Raw genomic sequence first — 20,169 nt, forward strand, 5'->3', positions numbered from 1 at the left:
ATGGCATAAACCCGGGCGGCGGAGCTTGCAGTGAGCCGAGATCGCGCCTCTGCACTCCAGCCTGGGCGACAGAGCAAGACCCTGTCTCAAAAAACAAAACAAAACAAAACAAAACAAAACAAAAAAAACCTTACAGTTCTTTTCCTTTATAAAGAGAAATAAAAGAATATTGAATGTAACTGACATCTTAAACAATTTTTTTTTTCTATTTGTACCCTTCCTTCCTTGGACTTCATCCCTTTCTCCCTTTATTCAGTTCATTCTGATTTCCCTATAACACCAAAGCTCACACTCTAGAATCAGATAATATTTTAAGGTTCTCTTCAATCCTGGGAATTTGTGCTCTGGACACAATTGTGCTATAGGTGAAGACTGCTCTTGTGTTTCTTCACTCACCCTTTCTTGTATATTGCCCCAGTTGCAGCTAATAGGGATCCTATGGTTACCAGGGATACCAGCTTTAGGATGATGCAGCTGCTAAATACTGGGGGAGTCAGACAAAACCTGGGGCCTTGATGATGTTGTTGAGCTGCTGAATCAACCATCCCTAAACTCTGTGCTCCGAAGACTTCCTGTCATGTGAGCTAGTAGATTTCCATCTTGCTTATCTATTTGATATGAAGTTGCTGCTACTTTCAGTCTAAAGCATTAAGTCAGATCCATTTCTGGCTGTGGGATTAGGGTGAATTTTAATCTGGTTAAAGGTTGAGTAACTCACCAGGGAGAAGGGTCACAAGAGAAATCCTGGTGAGGAAGAGATGTAAGTAAGGGCAAAGAGATGTGAAAGTGTTTGGTGTGCTTGAAGTACTCAGGTGAGATGGGAAGGAAGGACAGCTGAGGTCAGGAAATGGGAGATGAGGTAGATAGGCTGGGGGTCACGTTCTCAGGAATTCGAATATTTTCCTATGGGAAGTGAAGAACATCAAAGGTTTTTAATCAGGGAAATGACATGATCAGATTAGCCTCTAAGCACTTACATAGTGACTCCTCCTTTCTAAAATTCTAATGAGAGTACAAATAAGACAGAATAAGAGGTAGGAAAAGAACCAATATAAGTGAATATATTGTAGGACAGCCTTATACATAGTATACTAACACACATATACATATTGATGAGGTTATATAAATATATTTAACTTTGTGTGTGTGTGTGTGTGTGCCTGTGTGTATTCAGAGAATGTAGCTTTGGATTACCCAATTTTATTTTTCTTTATTTATTTTTTTTGAGACGGAGTCTCACTCTGTCACCCAGGCTGGAGTGCAGTGGTGCGATCTCGGCTCATTGCAAGCTCCACCTCCCGGGTTCACGCCTTTCTCCTGCCTCAGCCTCCTGAGTAGCTGGGACTACAGGCGCCCGCCACCATGCCTGGCTAATTTATTTTTGTATTTTTAGTAGACAAGGGGTTTCACCGTGTTAGCCAGGATGGTCTTGATCTCCTGACCTTGTGATCCGCCCGCCTCAGCCTCCCAAACTGCTGGGATTACAGGTGTGAGCCACCGCGCCCAGCCCCAATATTTTTAATTCAATTCCTTGTTGGTTGTTTGCAATGACCTCATAGTAATAATCTATGAGCTAGTGTTGTCATCATTTTGACAAAATTTCATAACAGATTTTATAAAATCTTCCCTTTTTTTTTTTTTTTTTTTTTTTTCAGGCACAGTCTCGCTCTGTCACCCAGACTGGAGTGCAGTGGTGTGATCTCGGCTCACTACAACCTCCACCTCCTGAGCTCAAGAAGCAGTTCTCCTGCCTCAGCCTCCTAAGTAGCTGGGATTACAGGCACCTGCCACCATGCCCAACTAATTTTTGTATTTTTAGTAGAGATGGGGTTTTACCATGTTGCCCAAGCTGGTCTCAGGCTCCTAACCTAAGGTGATCCTCCCACTTCAGCCTCCCAAAGTGCTGGGATTACAGGCATGAGTCACCGCACCTGGTCAAAATCTTGCTGATTTTATAATAGAAAACCAGCAGTTTCTGAGCTGTGATTCTGGCTTCTGATTCCACCTCTGTTATTGAATGTGACATTGGAGTTAGACCTCAGTTTACTCTACATAAAATGAGTTATCTAGGTTAGATGATATCCGAATTTAAAATATATTAACCATCTTATCTTACAACTACAATGTTCTATAATGGCCCTTCTCTCCCCCTCCCTCTCTTTCTTTTTCTCTCCTCCCCCTTTTCTTTTTTTTTTTTTTTTTTCAACTTTTATTTTAGGCTTGGGTACATGTGCATGTTTGCTATGCAGGTAAACTTGTGTCACTGGGGTTTGTTGTACAGATTATTTCATCACCCAGGTACTAAGCCTAGTACCCAGTAGTTATTTCTTCTGATTCTCTCCCTCCTGCCACCCTTCACCCTCAAATAGGTCCAGTGTCTGTTGTTTCCTTCTTTGTGACCACGTGTGTGCTCTCATCATTTAGCTCCCATCTTTTATTTTTCTTTTTCTTTTTCTTTTTTTTTCATTTTAAAATTAGGAATGTCTCTAAATAAAATTCTATACAGTTACCTAAGGAAAACTCACATATGCTCTACATCAGCTAGAAATGTGTGTTGAACTGCAGATAACGGAATACCCAGCCACTATAGCAGTGGCTTAAACAAAATGTGGTTTATTTGACTGCCATTATAAGAAGTCTAAAGGTGAAAGGTTGTTAGCATGGTCCAGGGGCTCAGACACATCTAGGCCAACATCTCTGAAATTCTCCTGGCCTTTCTCTCATAGCTGTTATTTCTTGAGTGTAAGAAATAAGAGGGAACTGTGGCACCAAGGTCATCTGCTCCCTTTCATGAGAAAGGCAAAAGTTTTTACAGAACCATCTCTTCTCCCTCCCTATCATCATTTCTCACTTACGATTTGATGGCCAGAAGAAGGCCACATGGCCACCTCTGTAGTAAGGGAGCCAGACAGAGATTTGTCAACTCAACTTTTGCATACAATTTTAGAGAATTCAAAAATGGACGTGCATTATGGTACCCAGGTTCAGAACCCCTGATTGAAAAAGTTCATCACACTATCTGAACCTACGTTTTCAGGTGCTCACTCCTCAGAGAAAAACTGAAATCTAAACAGATTTCTGATAATCTGGTTTGAAGCAGCAAGCTGTTTAAAGGCCAGAGAATCAAATGAGGTAATGTATTATGAAACTTTGGCAAACTGTTAAGTTCTACTTAATATAAAGACGTCTTTCTGTTGTGAGAACTTCCTTTGTTATCTATATATTACACATCTTGGTTGCCATTTGCCTCGTGTGTGTAAATAAGATAGAAGTAGGGCACAGTAAAGACACAAGCAAATCAGTGCCAGGAACACACAGAAAATATTTTATTAGTTTCCAAATTAAGAAATGACAAAGGAGGACATATTTCAGGAGAAATCTATGACTCTCCTCAGAGAGCCCACTCTGGCATTCATGGACCCCCAGTCCTGGTAGCGCCTGTAGTCTCCTGGCCTCAGCAGGTACTGTCGTCCTCGGTAGTTGGGCAGCTCGTAGAGGACCCAGGAGCCCTCCAGCACGTTGAGGGAGTGGATTTCATTGAAGTGGAAGCGGTCCTGAAGAGAGGAGCAGTCCTCAGTGAACTCTATCATCTGGCCTCTGTAGTCCTCCCTCTCATAGAGTCTGATCCTGTGAGAGCCAGCCTGGCAGACCCAGAAATAAAAAGAGGAGAAAAGCAACCGTGAAGCGATTCCAATGCATTGTCAGGCAGTCCAGCTTGGTGAGGACCTGCTCAAGTCATTTAGAAATACACGGCAAAATTTAATTAATTCTGAATATTTATAAACTCCTCATTACTGAGGGCAGAAATTCAGTGCCTTTTCAAGATTATAAAGTGTGGTGAAGAAATTGAGAAGGAAATCTCACTCTTTAATATATTCAGCTATTTCTCAGCATGAGCTGACTCCTATGCTTAGTATCCTGTACCACACACAAACCCAAACCTGTAACAGCTTATTACTATTTTATGCCATTTTGAAGAAATGTTTTAATATTAAAATAAACATTAAATTATAAAGAAATGTATTTAAATTATGTATAATTTTAATATACATGATATCTAATATATATTTAATTATATACTATATTTAAAATATATTATAAAATATATAAAATTATATTTTATTTTAAAATTATATTTTATTTTAATAATTATATTCAAATTATATTTATAAGTATAAATTAAAATTATATTTATTTTAAAAATTACATTTTATTTAAAAATAACTTTACTAAAACATAAATAAAATATATTTAAAATACACAAATATAAGGGCTGGGGCAGTGGCTCATTCCTGTAGTCCCAGCACCTTGGGAAGCCAAGGCGGGTGGATCACTTGAGGTCAGGAGTTCAAGACCACCCTGATGAATATGACAAAACCTTGTCTATACTAAAAATACAAAAATTAGCCAGGTGTGGTGATGCATGCCTGTAATCCCAGCTACTTGGGAAGAGAATTGCTTGGACCCGGGAAGCAGAGGTTGCAGTGTGCCAAGATCATGCCACTGCTCTCCAGCCTGAGGGACAGAGCAAGACTTTGTCAAAAAAAAAATAAATAAATAAAAAATAAACAATAAAATAAATAAAAATAAAAATAAAAATACAAAAATTAGCTGGGTGTGGTGGCGTGCTCCTGTAACTCCAGCTACTCAGGAGACTGAGAGAGGAGAATCATTTGAATCCGGGAGGCGGAGGTTGCAGTTAGCCAAGATCTCACCACTGCACTCCAGCCTGGGCGTCAGAGTGAGACTCTGTCTCAAAAAAACAAAACAAAACAACCCCCCAAAAATAAATATAATGTAAATGAAATATATTAAAAATATATTAAAATATATTTAAAATATAATTTACATAGTTATATAAACATATTAAATACATATTTATTAACTAGATATATTAAATACATTATATTCATTAAATGTATTTAATGTAAATATATTTAAAACATTATAATGTATTTTAAATATAAGCATTTAAATATATTAAATATATAATTTAATATACTGAATTAAATGATAATGCATCATTTAAATAAATGAGATAAATATCATACGTTAAATATATAAGCCTTCTTTTTAAAATATAAGTATTTTAAATATATTAAACTATTAAATATTAAATATTAAGGTAATGTATTAAAGAACAATTAATTATAAGTCAATAATTTGTGAATGCAATGAAGAAAAATGGGGAAAAAATCAGTAAGTCCAAGGACGAATTTTTCATAAACATTAGTGTTCTCACACACATATGGGATATACGTGGCACCTGTGTGAAATATCTGTGTTGCTCTCCATTGAAGGAAAGTCTTACTCATATAGGTTGGGAAAACCCAAAATGTGCAAGAGAGGAGCAAAAAAGATGTGCAGAAGAAATTACCCTGTTTGCTCAGTAACTGCCCTACCCTCTAGCATTTATTCTTCTATTGGGTATTAGTGGTTTTTCTACAACTCCATTCTAAATAATTCCAGAACAGGACTTTAAAGTCTTATACAACCCCTAGGGCAGGCGACACATTCCTACGCAATAAATATTTGTGGATTAATTGTGATTAATTGGTATCTGGGTAACACTTTGCTTTTGTGAGGGGCAAACTCTATTGACTTAATCCACTGTAGTTCATCTTCTGTACACTCTCAGTTACTGTGACTCATCACTACTTCTAATGTTTAACTTTTGCTTGAAACCATCCAGTGAGTGTCCTGAGGGCCTGGGTCCTGCCATAAGGCTGCACTCACGTGGGGGATGAGGCGGCAGGAGCGGACCGAGTCGCTGAGGCCCATCCACTGCTGGTGGTCGGCATAGTCGCCGCGGCGCAGGAAATATTGGAGGCCCGAGTAGTTGGGCAGCTCATAGAGCATCCAGCAGCCGCTGTCCACGCGCACCGAGTTGCAGCGGCTCAAGTAGGGCTGCAGGTTGGGGTGGTCGCTGCTGCATTCATAGTGGCGGCCCTGGAAGCCCCGGTCCTCGTAGAGGGTGATCTGCAAGGCAAGGCGAGGCAAGGCGAGGGCTCACAGGCCTGCCCCTGCCCCAGTCTCCGGCCCCCGCCATGCAGGAAACTCCCGGGGCCCGGGGCGCGGGCTGGGCTCACCTTCCCCATGGCTGGCTGGACGCAAGGCCGGGCTGAGCGGGTGGGGCGGCGGCGCGGCGGGGCTATATAGCAGGAGGGCTGCTGCGTTGGCAAGAACCGCACAAAAGGGGCCCGCGGAGGCGAGCAAGGGCATTTTCGTGTTCTCTTTTTTCTCTTTGCTGTCCTAGTCCGCGGGGCTCACTGTGGGTTTTGGTCCCATTCTCTCTGGAGTGTTCGGATTGCTATCACTGGCTGATGCTATTGAGAATGTTTGTAAAAAGGTAATTTGGGACATTGTCTATTTATAATAGAAGTGGAGCTTCAGCTATTTCACATATAGTTCACGCTTTTGTTTGTATAGGTTGGGGAAAAACAAAAAACGTTTAAGTCGGGGAGCAGAAAAAGCAAAGACTCTTAATAAGGCAAATTAAATTAATCTGTCAGAACAACAGTGTTACTTACGTGCCACAATACTCAATACTGATTGTTAATAGGAAGCAAATGGGCTTAACTGAATGTTGAAAATTTCAAGTTTAGTCCTTTAAGAGAACGTCATCATGAAAGGGTGTAAGAAATTGGAACATTTTATCAAGAGAGTTCACAGAATTTTGAACCTTTATTATGGTAAAACACACAGCAAACATGGATCTTCGATATTGGGTCTGATTTTGTTACAGTTATGCCTAGAAGTAGCTGAGAATTAGATGTTTTTCTCTTAGCTAATGGTGGTGCCGTGATTCAAAAGAGAGAATAGTTAGTTCTAAGATGCTTAATCTCAGAAAGAACTCAAAAGGGAAATATCTACGTTTGAGGAAATTAGAAAAGTAATATGTGCGAAACAGAAAAACATGATCTCTTAGCTTGTTATAAAATAAAGCCAAATTCCTAAGAAACTTATTTCTAGTAGGATCTAGAATACACCTTTGTTCTCTGAACGAGCGAGAGTGCACAAGGCCTTTGACTCAGAGGAAATTAATTGCATGAACACAAAGGGGAGCTATGGCTGGAATGATGCAGGGAGAGGAAGGAATAAATGTCTAGAAGCTGGACTCGAGGAAGACTTTAGAAAGTATTTACTGGCCTGGAAGAGAACAGTTTGATGGACTGGAAAGAGCACTGGAGTGGAAAATGACCTGTGTCCAGCTTCTTTCATGTTCAAAGAATTGCTCACAGCCCTGTGTCAACCCATGGAAGTACTTTGTCTTGTCTTTGAGTCATAAATATTTGTAAGTGGTATTTATGAATTAAACACCAACTATGTGCAATACAAATTATTTTAATTCTTATTTTCTGGCTTCTTCTTCTTCTTCTTCTTCTTTTTTTTTTTTTTTGTATTATTTCTATGTAGAGCTCTGCAGTGGTAGCGAAATACCTTTTTCTTTTGTTTTGTTTTGATTGTTTTCTTCATCCTCATTGCTACATATAGCAGGTGCATGGTAGGTGGTCAAAAATTGGTAAGGATCCTAACTCAGAGAAGTTGAGTCTCTAGTGGCTAATAAATGGAGGATATTGAAATGGAAAATAAACTTGTGGCTGGGTGTGGTGGCTCACACCTGTAATCCCAGCACTTTTGGAGGCCAATGTAAGAGGATCACTTGAGCTCAGGAGTTCAAGACCAGCCCTGGCAATGTAGTGAGACCCCCTTTCTATAAAAAATGAAAAAATTAGCCAGGCATGGTGGTGCACACCTGTAGCCTCAGCTACTTAGGAAGCTGAGATGGGAGGATCATCGTTTGATCCTGGGAGGTCAAAGCTGCAGTGAGCTGTGTTTGTGCCACTGCACTCTATCCTGGACAACAGAGTGTGGCCATGTCTCAAAAAATAAATAAAATAAATTTTGCAGTATGAGCCGGTAGTCTCACTTCTAGGTCACTATCTATTTAAAATTATGGCACGTCAGGATTAGCGTATATGTACAATGTCATTCTTTGCAGCATTGTTGGTCAAAGCAACATTGGAAAAGCCCAGTCACTTAAGTGGACAAATGGTGAAATGGTCTAAGGGACCTCCAAACAACAAGATGCAATTCAACCATGAAACAGAATAAGGTGCTCACCTAGATATATGTCCATATTATAATACATTTTAAAAGCAAGTTGCAGACTAATATGTATACCATGATTCCATTTTTGTAAAGAAAAGAAGCATGTGTTTTATGAGAGAGCTATATAAACAAGGCGAAAATCCCAGAAGGGTGCCCACCAACTATAAACGGGAGTTAGCAATAAGGGGCATCAGAAGGACTCCCTTCAACTTCTTTATAGAATTTGTACAGTAGTAAGATTATGGGAGGACTTTTACTTTGAAGGGAAATTTTTAAGTTAAATTAATTCTCTACTGATGAAAAGACTTGCAATTGCTTTCTTTTCTTTCTTTTTTTTTAAAAAAACCTTTTTAGGGCTTTGCTTATGAGCAAGCAGATTTTAGTTTAATCAAAGGCTCCAGAAATTATGGCTTTCTTTGATGCACCTTTAAATTTGGGCCCGTTTTGTAGTTACAGGACTTATTTATTTATTTTAACTTTTATTTTAGATTCAGGGGCACATATCCAGGTTTGTAATACAGGTAAATTGTGTGTTGTGGGGGTTTGGTGTACAGATTATTTTATCACCCAGGTGATAAGTATAGTACCTGACAGGTAGTTTTTCGATCCTCTCCAACCTGGAGGTATTTTGTTTTCTGTTCCTGTGTTAGTTTGCTTAGGATATTGGCCTCCAGCTCCACCTATGTTGCTGCAAAGGACAGGGTCTCGTTCTTTTTTTATGGCTGCATAGTATTCCATTGTGTATATGTACCACTTTGTAAAACCCAGCCTACCATTGATGGACATTTAGGTTGATTCCACGTCTTTGTTGTCGTGAATAGTGCTGTGATGAACATATATACATGTGTCATTACGGCAGAACGATGTTTTCTGTAGTTACTTTTTATGTTTGGGGTACACTATACCATGCAAATCTATTTAAAAGATTGATGTGTATCTCTTATTAATTTATTTGCAATAGCTGGTCACCATGAAAATGATGTGCAGTTTCTGTAATTGACACAGCATTTGGGCCAGGGGTAGTACTGACCAAGAGCTACAGTCCTGGACAGGAGTCATTTTCAAAAGGAGATGAATGGTCTTTAACTTTGTTCAAAGGTACGGCAGTGGCCGTGGTGGCTCTGGCATTACTTATATAATACTGTGCCTGAAAGTAAACAAAAGTACAATCCTTTGTATAGTCTAATCAGGCTGTCGGCCAAGTTAAGTTTGCCCTCACCACTCATCTGACTTTGCCTTTTGTCTGACCCACATTTTTGGCTAGAAGGAAAATTCCGAACTATTATTCCTCAAGGTACTTAGTTGAATGCCTCCCTTCTTGCCAGTCAGCCTCTCCCAGGTCTCTGGCATTGCCCTGCCTTTTCTTTCTCAGGCAGGCTACACCCTGCCTCACCCCAATATCCGAGGCTTGTTCAAACTCACTCTACCTTGAAGCTCTTCTCCAACAGGCCTGTCTCCTGCCCATTCACTTCTTAACTTTTGACAAGGAAATTTAAAGGTGAACTGATTTGCACAACGAAAGAACGACAGAAGTCAGCAACTGCCAATAATGCAGACTAAATCTTTATTAGGTTCCAAAATGGGAAATTGGTAGTGTTAAGCTATTTCAGTATAAATCCACCACTCTCCGCAAAGAGCCTGCCTTAGCATCCATGGCCCCCCAGTCCTGGCACCGCCTGTACTCTTGGGGCCTCAGCAGGTATTGCCGCCCCCGGTAGTTGGGCAGCTCGTAGAGGACCCAGCAGCCCTCCAGCACGTGGAGGGAACGGATCTCGCTGAGGTGGAAGCGGTCCTGGATGCTGGGGCAGTCCTCACTCAACTCCATCATGAGGCCTTTGTGGTCTTCTCTCTCGTACAGCCGCAGCCTGTGGGAGCCTGTCTACTCAGTCCGCAGAAAGAAGGATAGAGAAAAGCAAATGAGTCTCTTCCAGAATTTGTCCAACCAAAGAACAGATGAACTTGGTAGGGTAGGGCATGGAATTGTCAATGTCAAATTTAGACAGTGTAAAATGTAGATTACTGTGGATGCTGCGCATGGATCTGTCTTCCGTTAGCACCTAAATACTGCTATGCTCATTTTCTTTTTGACCTGAAATTCATTCTTATTTAGGAGATAGAATTTTTAAGAGGTTCAAACGCTGAGTTAGAATCCATCAAGAACTCAGATATCTTGATTCCTAATTACCTGTGTTAATTCAAACTATATTTGGGGAAAATATAGAAATAATTTATTTTGACTAGTATTCTTTTAGTAAGAGTATTATCTCCCAAATTTATAAACATATAAATTTACCACTAAAGTAAGATTTAAAAAATCTTGTACTTCAGTGTAAAGTTAATTTAAATAGTCATTTGGAATGAGAATTTAACTGATTTTCCAAATTAAGAAAAATTACCTTTTCCAAAGTTGGACACAACCTTTGAATAGCCTATATTAACAACACAGCTTTGAAGGTTTACTTGTCCACAGTGGAACCTATCTAATTCATTCATCAGAATTTCTTTTTCTATAGGCAAAACAATTTGTTAAAAATACCGTCTTTGTATGCCCAACCAGCTTCCCATTTGCAAGTTTTGTTTTATATCCCATTATGATATTACATTTGTTACAGACCACTTTTAATTGACTTATTGGTAGCAAAAATTTAAAGTAAAATGGATTCTTCCTCCAAGTGGGTTCTTCCTTACATTCTCTGCTGTTTTTGTCCATGTTATCTATCTGGCTTATGCAGGTCTCTAATGTCCATCTAACCCTTAGGAGTTTTTAAATGCAAACCTCCCTCCCTCTAACCCACATTGACCATACAGTGGGGACACTCCGGGGGCATGATGGAAATCTAGAAAACTCACCTGGGGGATGAGACAACAGGAGCGGATGGAATCGCTGAGGCCCATCCATTGCTGGTAGTCGGGGTACTCCCCTCTCCGCAGCAAGTATTGTTGACCTTGGTAGTTGGGACGCTCATAGAGCATCCAGCAGCCACTTTCCACCCGGATGGAGTTGCAGCGGCTGAAATACGTCTGCAGGTTGGGGCAGTCAGTGGTGGATTCGTAGCTGCGGCCCTGGAAGGCCTTGTCCTCATAGAAGGTGATCTACAAAGGAAGGATCGTTCCAAATTGCATTATTTGCTCTTAACAGGCATTATATAACGGCAATTTTTTTTTTCATTTTATTTTTTGTGTTCCGCTCACCTTCCCCATGGCTGGTTGACACGGATGATGCGAGTTCAGTGTGATGGGGCCTGCGGCCGCACAGGCAGTCTATATAGCAGGATGGCTGCTGCGTTGGCAAGAACAACACAAAAGGGGCCCTCGGCGGTAAGGGGATTTTACGCATCTCTTTAACATGCTGCATTCACTGGAAATGATTGTAGATTGTATCCTTGTTCTCTAGTATATTCTAACGCTGTCCTGCACATACTGCTCTGTGTTGCTTTTATTTGGATTGTTACTGTTTTCTAAATTTATCTGCGCATCAGTCTGAACTTTTGACCCGAAATTCATGGCTCTCTCTATATGATGGAGTAATTTCCTGTGAATTTTCTGGGAAAGATCTATGCCATTATAGAATTGCTCCAGGATTCCAGAGAGGTTGTTGACATAGAATGCCACAAGCACTGGCTCATTTCCCTGGATGGCAGAGACTGCTCTACCTTAAATTTTTGTCTTTACACAGTTTTCCAGTCCAGGGCAGGACACAAATCTAGATTCGTATCTTGGCTAGTTTTGACTTCGTTAACCCAATGCTTTAAGACAGCTCTTAACTTTGCCTTTCGTGGGCACGTCATCTAACTAGAAATCCGTCCCTGGTGGCGAACTTACGATAACAAGCAAGGGAAAGGTTTCTGTGGTCACTGGGCCTGAGACTGAGAAGTACTGTATCCTGCTTTATAGATTGCTTTCCCTTTTTCAAGCGTGAGGGAGGCCATAAAGCTTCACAGGCAAGAGCGTGAGCTTTGGACTCAGGCCGCCTGCACTCAGAAGGTTCACTGATTAGCTCCATGGCAAATTACATAACCACTCAGAGCATGAGTTATCTCATGGACTATAGTCTGATTAATGAGAAAAAAAGTGAGACAAAAGAGCAGCCTCTGACATTCGGAGGCTGGCCTGGCACTCACAGTGAGGATATGTTACTCCCCTGTTAGACATAAACAGTCTCATAGAATAACAACTTCAGACAAGGCTACTCCAAGACCATGATGAAATGAGATACAATAAAGCCACTTCTTAACTTTGCCTAAGCACAGACAAAAACAAAGTCAAGGCTCCACTCTCAAAATCCCAAGCCCTCACTCTCTCAGCCAAAATGATTAACTGCTACTTCTTTATGGATTACAGGTTTATCCGTGTTCTAGTCTCCCCTCCCTACGGGTAAGATTTCTTGAGATAACTAATCACAAAATTAACCCTGCTTTCTGCTAACATCTAATCTAGAGTGAACTTCAGATTTTTAAGATCCTCCCCCAAATCACACAACTGAAGTGCAAATCCTATTAACAATTTCTTTCTAAGCTCTCTTACTGAGACACTCCATGCTTCCCCAAGGAGAATGTCCTCCCTTGCTGCAACAAGTAATAAGCTCAACTTGTTTAAAGACAGATGTGTCCCTGGTGGCCTTTAGCTAAAGGACATTGACATGAATAAGTGGGATTATGTGTATAAAGCATTTGGCACATACTTGGCACAAATGAACACTGAATACATGTTATTAGTAATAGAGTGACATTGTTAAGGCTGACTTATCCTGTTTCTCTCTCTCAAAGGTATTTAATCCTTTCAAAGATTCCTGAAAAAAATTTATCCTCTATGAAGCCATTTTGTGATTAAAGAAAAATTAGGCTTGGAAGGGACTTCAGAAACCGTCAGGTGGTTTTCAAACTTGAGTGTGCCTAAGAATCACCTTTCATGTCAAAAATGCAAATTACCATCTTGACCTTTTGGCCAAATCCTGCATCATTAGATCAGGAGAAGACCTCAGAAGCTATATTTTTATTTTTTATTTTATTTAATTTATTTTATGTTTTGAGACGGAGTCTCGCTCTGTTACCCAGGCTGGAGTGCAGTGGTGCGATCTCGGCTCACTGCAGCCTCCGCTTCCTGGGTTCAAGTGATTCTCCTGCTTCAACTTCCTGAGTAGCTGAGATTATAGGCGTGCGTCATCACATGCAGCTAATTTTTGTATTTTTAGTAGAGACAGGGTTTCGCTATGTTGGCCAGGATGGTCTCAAATTCCTGACCTCAGGTGATCCACCCAGCTCGGTCTCCCAAAGTGCTGGGATTACAGGCATACGCCACCGTGCCCAGCCCAGAACCTATATTTTTAATAAGCACCAAATAGTTCTTGGGCCAAAACACTGCTGTGGTTTATCCCTTTATATTTTGACAAGGAAATCACGTATTTTAGCCATCCCCAGGCAATGCCTTATTAGGAATTGTACTAACATTCTCTTTATTCTATTTATTTATTTTTTGAGACAGAGTTCTGTTCTGTTGCCCAGGCTAGAGTGCAATGATGCAATCTTAGCTCACTGCAGTCTCTGCCTCCCACACTCAAGCTCAAGCTCCCACCTCAGCCTCTTGAGTAGCTGGGACTATAGGTACATGCCACCACACCCAGCTAATGTTTTGTATTTTCTTTATGTAGAGACAGGGTCTCACTATGTTGCCCAGTCTGGTCTTGATCTCCTCAAGCAATCTGTTTGCCTCGGCCTCACAAAGTGCTGTGATTACAGGCATGAGTCACTGTGCCCCGCCTAACATTCTCTTTAGACCTAAAGGCAGGTGTGCTCTCTGCTTTGTAGCACTCTTTCTTGTTCTATAGAGTTTCATATGTACACAGTGAGAGAATCAGAGCAGAGATACCAGCACTTAAATTAGAGCACTGGTAAGAAGACAGGAAAAGCAATAAAGGGGCCAGAAAATGCATATCCCAGAACGTTGCTCTTGTTCCGGAATGGCATAGTCTTGTATTTCTCCAACCTTTTTTCAAATCTTTCTCCTTCTCTCCTCTGCCCCAACTACCCCCGACCCCAAAACCCCTGCTATTGTAGCTGCCTTACATAGGGTCTCATCGTATCTCAGCTGGACTTTCAACAGCCTCCTGACTGCCCAGTCTTGTCTTCTTCCAAACTGCACTCGGCCAGATGCTGGAGTGATGAGAATCAAAACACATCAAGTCATGCTGTTCATTTGCTTGAAATATTTCATAGACTCCCATTGTCTCCAGGATCCAATACTGATCCCTTAGCATGGCATCCTAGACCTGGCCTCCTCTGTCTGTCCTCATGCTTTCTGTTTGATCACACCAAACCACTTGTCATTTCCCAAATGCACAACATTATTTCATGTTGTTCTTGTTTTTCAACATATTGATCCTTCTCAATAAGACACCAGTTTATTTTTCAACCAGAGAAATTTTGCCCTTTCTTCAAGTCTCAGCTCAAGCATCAGTTTCTCTGTAAAAGATTTTCCTGAACCCTTCCTAATCTTCTGGGCTGAATTAAATACTGCCTCCATAGCGCCTCATGTTCATACCACTATAATGGTAACTATCACTTATCTAATTATTTTGTTTAGATGTCAGTCCCTCAAAATAGATGGGAGAGCCCCATAAAGGCAGGGACTATTCCATCTTTATTTTTGTATTCTCACTAATTGTCATAGAGGACTGGCACATACAGGATACTCAATAAATGCCTGGGAGGGGGGATGTGTGAAAGTCATCCCTTGTCTGAAATTTATTGTTATCATGGTCTATGGAGCCTATTTCAAATGCTCAACATACACAGGCATAACACACTTACATCAAAGTTCAGGATGTGCAACTTTCAGTGTGTAGGATGACACAGGCACCCCGTACTTGATCGATTTAATGGGGCTTTTTTTTTTGAAACGAAGTCTTGCTCTTGTCACCCAGGCTGGAGTGCAATGGTGCTATCTCAGCTCACTGCAACTTCTGCCTCCCAGGTTCAAGTGATTCTCCTGCCTCAGCCTCCCGAGTAGCTGGGATTATAGGCACCTGCCACCATGCCCAGCTAATTTTTGTATCTTTAGTAGAGTCAGAGTTTCACCATGTTGGCCAGGCTGGTCTTGAGCTCCTGATCTCAGGTGATCTGCCTGCCTCAGCCTCCCAAAGTGCTGGGATTACAGGCATTAGCCACCGTGCCTGGCTGATTTAATCGGGCTTAAAAAAAACAGAAATGGGGTCTTGCCATGTTGCCCAAGCTGGTCTCAAACTCCTGAGCTCAAATGATCCTCCAGCCTTGACCTCCCAAAGTGTTGGGATTACAGGTGTGAGCCACCACACCTGGCCATAATGGGACTTTATAATAGCGGAGATACTAAGCAAAAGGGAAAAACTGGGAATGCTGTGTTGTGCCCTAAGTCCTCCCACTCCTAAGTAATTCTAATTTTTATTTCTTCTGAGATGAGAAATTAATGTTACAACAGCAGTAGCCAATTCTAGAGTTTTGCTGGTGTCTGAGGTCCAGCCAGCAGTTGATTTTACCACCCACCTTCCTGCTTCTTAGCAATTAATATACGGTGGTATCATATGCAGTCATGCATCTCTTTTTTTATATACGATTGACATTTTTATTTTAAAAATGGGAAAAAATAGTACCCTTGCAAATAAAGAGGCAATTCTTCAAATTAATATAAAATTCACTGGGAATTCTAAAGCGAAAGCCAAGAGTTCCCTCGAAAACATGGGAAAGGCATCATGCTGGAGTTTTTGTGTGGTGCCACGCCAGTCGGCACCCCCTCAGCAAGCCCTTCCTGAAGGGCTGATTGCCCTGGTTGAGAAGTCTATCTAAATAGGAAATTACAGCAAACTCTGCCCTCACCCTGGGGAACTGGTCCCTTCATGTTTCTAGAAGTATTGAGTTTAGTTTGTCCAATCTACTAACTAGTCATCTTCTTACTTGCAGGCTGCTAGGAGCCACAAGTAGAAAGGAGAGGAACAAGCGAGGGCAGAGACAGGAAGCTGGTTTTCCTTGAGGCCTCATGAGGTCACCTTACAACACTGCAAGGTTTTATGAGCTAAATGCCAACTCACACACAGATGAGGTGCCTGCCCTGAGCTTCTCTGAGCCTTTCTGCCCTGCCCCATCACCTCATCAGTGAGTCTGAGGTTGAATGCAAACACTCGTGGAGCAGAGATCAGCTAGAAGCAACGTGAAAACCACGAGGGTGGGGCCGGGCGCGGTGGCTCAAGCCTGTAATCCCAGCACTTTGGGAGGCCGAGACGGGCGGATCACGAGGTCAGGAGATCGAGACCATCCTGGCTAACATGGTGAAACCCCGTCTCTACCAAAAATACAAAAAACTAGCCGGGCGAGGTGGCGGGCGCCTGTAGTCCCAGCTACTCGGGAGGCTGAGGCAGGAGAATGGCGTGAACCCGGGAGGCGGAGCTTGCAGTGAGCTGAGATCCTACCACTGCACTCCAGCCTGGGCGACAGAGCGAGACTCCATCTCAAAAAAAAAAAAAAAAAGAAAAAAGAAAACCACGAGGGTTTAAAGTACGGTGTATGCTGGCACCAGCCTAAGATGGCATTCCCTACCCATGCCCCCTACTTCAGAAGGCTGTGCCTCCTGTATTCCAGGGATGAGGACGCTTGTAACTCAATCAATAAAGCCTCTGCTCTAACTGGCCACCAGGGCCATTGTCTTCTGACAGAGCCTGGCCAGGAGCTCAGTTGTCTGCAGAAGGGAGTTCACTCCTCTGCTGCTTTCATACCAGTGTATCCAATTTATCCAATTTCCTTGACAAACTCCACTTTATCAGTTATTCTGCCATTTGGAAAGTTTTACACACTTGGAAGATGTTGCCAATGACATCTTCTGGTGAGTAGCCTAGATGCCATAGGTGAACTGGAGATGCTGACCTGCGGCTGGAGCTAAGAACCACCAGTCAGACAAATGTAGAATTCTAAAACTCTCCTTTATCTTCTTAGACTACTACAACAGCTTCTTCATGATGTCCAAGCCCCAAATTTGGCCTCTCTCTGATCCTTCCTTGTAGGTTTCTTTGATGTGGGCATTCACACAATGCTGGATCACCTCCTTCATGAGTAGGGGTGGGGTTCGTCGCAGACCCTGAACAAATTCTCGCTGTAACTGAAGCCAGATCCCGGGAAGATGGACTGCAAGTTGTTCAGGACCTGCCTCCTGTCTCCCTGGGCCATGAAGATGATGACTTCTAGGCCAAAGTCAGTGTACAGCACTGTACCCTTCTCTCTAGCATTTATCAACTTTGCACAGGTCTGGGCATCGGTCAGTTTTGTCTAGCGGAGGACTATGCACTAGGATCCAGTAGCCTCTGAACAGAGATGGGAAGGCAGTGAGGCTTCCCTCAGAGGCTGGCATCACCCTATTGGCTCTTTGATTACAAGAATGTAGCTGCATAATCCACACAGCCCAGCCATGCTGGTGGTGCCACTCCTCTTTGGCAGCAGGTGCTTAAGAGAAATGTGGTAAAAACAGGGCTAAATGTCAAAGTATTAACCAAAGTATAAAGTATTGCTTTATAGATTGCTTTTTCTTTTCCAAGCACAAGGGAGGCCATAAAGCTTCACAGGCAAGAGCGTGAGCTTTGGACTCAGGCCGCTGGCACTCAGAAGGTTCACTGATTAGCTCCATGGCAAATTACATAACCACTCAGAGCATGAGTTATCTCATGGACTATAATCTGATTAATGAGAAAAAAAGTGAGAAAAAGGAGCAGCCTCTGACATTCGGATGCTGACCTGGCACTCACAGTAAGGACATGTTACTCCCCTGTTAGACAAACAGTCTCACAGAATAACAACTTCAGACAAGGCTACTCCGAGACCATGACGAAATGAGATACAATAAAGCCACTTCTTAACTTTGCCTAAGCACAGACAAAAACAAAGTCAAGGCTCCACTCTCAAAATCCCAAGCCCTCACTCTCTCAGCCAAAATGATTAACTGCTACTTCTTTATGGATTACAGGTTTATCCGTGTTCTAGTCTCCCCTCCCCATGGGTAGTATTTCTTGAGGCAACTAATCACAAAATTAATCCTGCTGTCTGCTAATATCTAATCTAGAGCAAACTCCAGATTTTTAAGATCCTTCCCCAAATCACCCAACTGAAGTGCAAATCAGACAGAGGCCTCAGCGGGCACTGCCCCAGCATGGCCTTGGCTGGCCAGGGCTTCCAAATGGGGAAATGATCCTTCAAGGCAGACATCCATGTGCCACAAGCCCTCAGATGAGTCAGTCCAGGCCCAGGAAGACTCTGGAATCACAATGTGTGCTGAGCGTTGGGCCCTTCTGGGCAGATGACAATTCGGTCTGGCTGGGGTAGGAACAGGACACTCGCAGTTTCTTTAAAGCTCCACTGGAGATGCTGACCTGCAGCTGGAGCTAAGAACCACCAGTCACACAAATGTAGAATTCTAAAACTCTCCTTTATCTTCTTAGACTACTACAACAGCTTCTTCATGATGTCCAAGCCCCAAATTTGGCCTCTCTCTGATCCTTCATCTATGCTGCTGTCACACTAGCCTCACGGTGATCTTATCTGAAGCATTAAAAGCAAAAACACAGTGAGTCATTTTAGAGCAGATTTCCATGGTTCCCCTCAAGGTTTGCTGGACTCCATCAGTTATGCTGTCTGCTTCATCCAGGATGATGATCTTATGCTGACCTTTGGGAAGGATGACTTTTTGTCGAGCAAACATTTCGATTTTATTCCTCGCAACATCAATGCCCTTGCCTTTTGAAGCACTGAGTTCCAGCATGGCATCCTTCAGTGCTGGGTCCAGGATGCTTATAACTTTGTCAGTTCCCAGGGAGCCAGCAAAGATGATGTGAGGCATATTCTCTTCTCTTGCAAAGATCTGCAGCCTACCCACGGTGTATTCATTCCTGACAATTTCATTCAGCTTTACTGGCCTATATTTTTCAACCCCACTCTCATGTCTGAATGTGTCCATTCCTTACGACCTGGGCCCTTGCCATGCAGCTTGCAGTCGTTGGCCCTGCCAGGGGCCTTGCTGGGGGCAGAGGCAGGGTCTTGGGCTTCACGCTTGCCTGCAACACCGCTACTCACTTGCACCTCCATTCTCTGGCTCTTTTCATTTTTATTTTTTTTTTGAGATAAGGTCTCGCTCTGTTTCCCAGGCTGAAGCACAGTAGCGTGATCTTGGATCACTGCAGCCTCTACCTCTCTCGCTCAGGGGATTCTCACACTTCAGCAGAATTTAGGACCACAGGCGCCTGCTACCACGCCTGGCTAATTTTGTTTATTTTTTGTAGAGATGAGGTCTCACTATGTTGCCCAGGCTGGTCTCGAACTCCTGGGTTCAAGCAATCCTCCCACCTCAGGCTCCCAAAGTGCTGGGATTACAGGAGTGAGCCACTGCGCCTGGCCCATGCTTCCATTCTCTAGTCTCCTCTTCCCCCATGCATCTCTTATCAGTGGGATACATTCTGAGAAATTTCATTGTTATGTGAACATCATAGAGTGTACTAACACAAACCTAGATGGATCAGCCTACCACACTAGTATTTGTGTTTCTAAACAAATGTAAACATAGAAAAGGTACAGTAGAAATATGGTATAAACGATAAAAAATTGTACACCATGAATGGAGCTTGCAAGACTGGAAGTTGTTGTGGGTGAGTCAGTGAATGAGGGTGAATGAATGTGAAGGCCTAGGACATTACTGTACACCACTGTAGACTTTATACACACTGTGTACTTAGGTACACAGCATTTATTTTAAAATGCTTTTCTTTCTTCAATAATAAACTAACATTAGCATACTGTAACTTTGTAACTTCATCAACTTTTAAGCATTTTAAACCTTTTTGACACTTTTGTAGTAATATTTAGCTTAAAACACAAGCACTGTATAGCTGTACAAACATGTTTTCTTTTTATCCTTATTATATAAACATTTATATATATATTTTTTAATAGAGATGGGGTTTTGCTATGTTGCCCAGGGTGGTCTCAAACTCCTTGTAAGATTCTCCCTGGGGTCTGAAAGCTTAAGGGGATGAGTAACCCCTCCCTTCTCAGG

General features: G+C 42.1%; 2 protein-coding genes, 1 long non-coding RNA gene and 1 pseudogene across 3 annotated transcripts in view; 1 reads left to right on the forward strand and 3 right to left on the reverse strand.

The window, feature by feature from the left end:
* Nucleotides 1–488: 488 nt before the first annotated feature.
* The window catches only part of LOC104672981, a 48,336-nt gene continuing 28,655 nt past the window's right edge, over nucleotides 489–20,169 (forward strand). The window contains exons 1-2 of the long non-coding RNA XR_749465.1: nucleotides 489–579; nucleotides 18,563–18,687. This is a non-coding gene — a long non-coding RNA (uncharacterized LOC104672981). The remainder of the gene's footprint in view (nucleotides 580–18,562; nucleotides 18,688–20,169) is intronic.
* On the reverse strand, nucleotides 3,303–6,187 carry LOC104672977 (gamma-crystallin D). The gene is made up of 3 exons (XM_010376849.2): nucleotides 6,090–6,187; nucleotides 5,737–5,979; nucleotides 3,303–3,641 (listed from the first exon to the last, which is right to left on the reverse strand). The coding sequence occupies exons 1-3, from the start codon at nucleotides 6,096–6,098 to the stop codon at nucleotides 3,369–3,371; spliced, it is 525 nt and encodes a 174-aa protein (XP_010375151.1). The 5' UTR covers nucleotides 6,099–6,187; the 3' UTR covers nucleotides 3,303–3,368.
* On the reverse strand, nucleotides 9,654–11,345 carry LOC104672978 (gamma-crystallin C). Its single transcript, XM_010376850.1, has 3 exons — nucleotides 11,305–11,345; nucleotides 10,963–11,205; nucleotides 9,654–9,991 (listed from the first exon to the last, which is right to left on the reverse strand). The coding sequence occupies exons 1-3, from the start codon at nucleotides 11,311–11,313 to the stop codon at nucleotides 9,719–9,721; spliced, it is 525 nt and encodes a 174-aa protein (XP_010375152.1). The 5' UTR covers nucleotides 11,314–11,345; the 3' UTR covers nucleotides 9,654–9,718.
* On the reverse strand, nucleotides 16,759–19,205 carry LOC104672979 (annotated as a pseudogene).

The sequence above is a fragment of the Rhinopithecus roxellana genome, chromosome 14 (genome assembly GCF_007565055.1).
Source record: "Rhinopithecus roxellana isolate Shanxi Qingling chromosome 14, ASM756505v1, whole genome shotgun sequence".
Lineage (NCBI taxonomy): Eukaryota > Metazoa > Chordata > Mammalia > Primates > Cercopithecidae > Rhinopithecus > Rhinopithecus roxellana.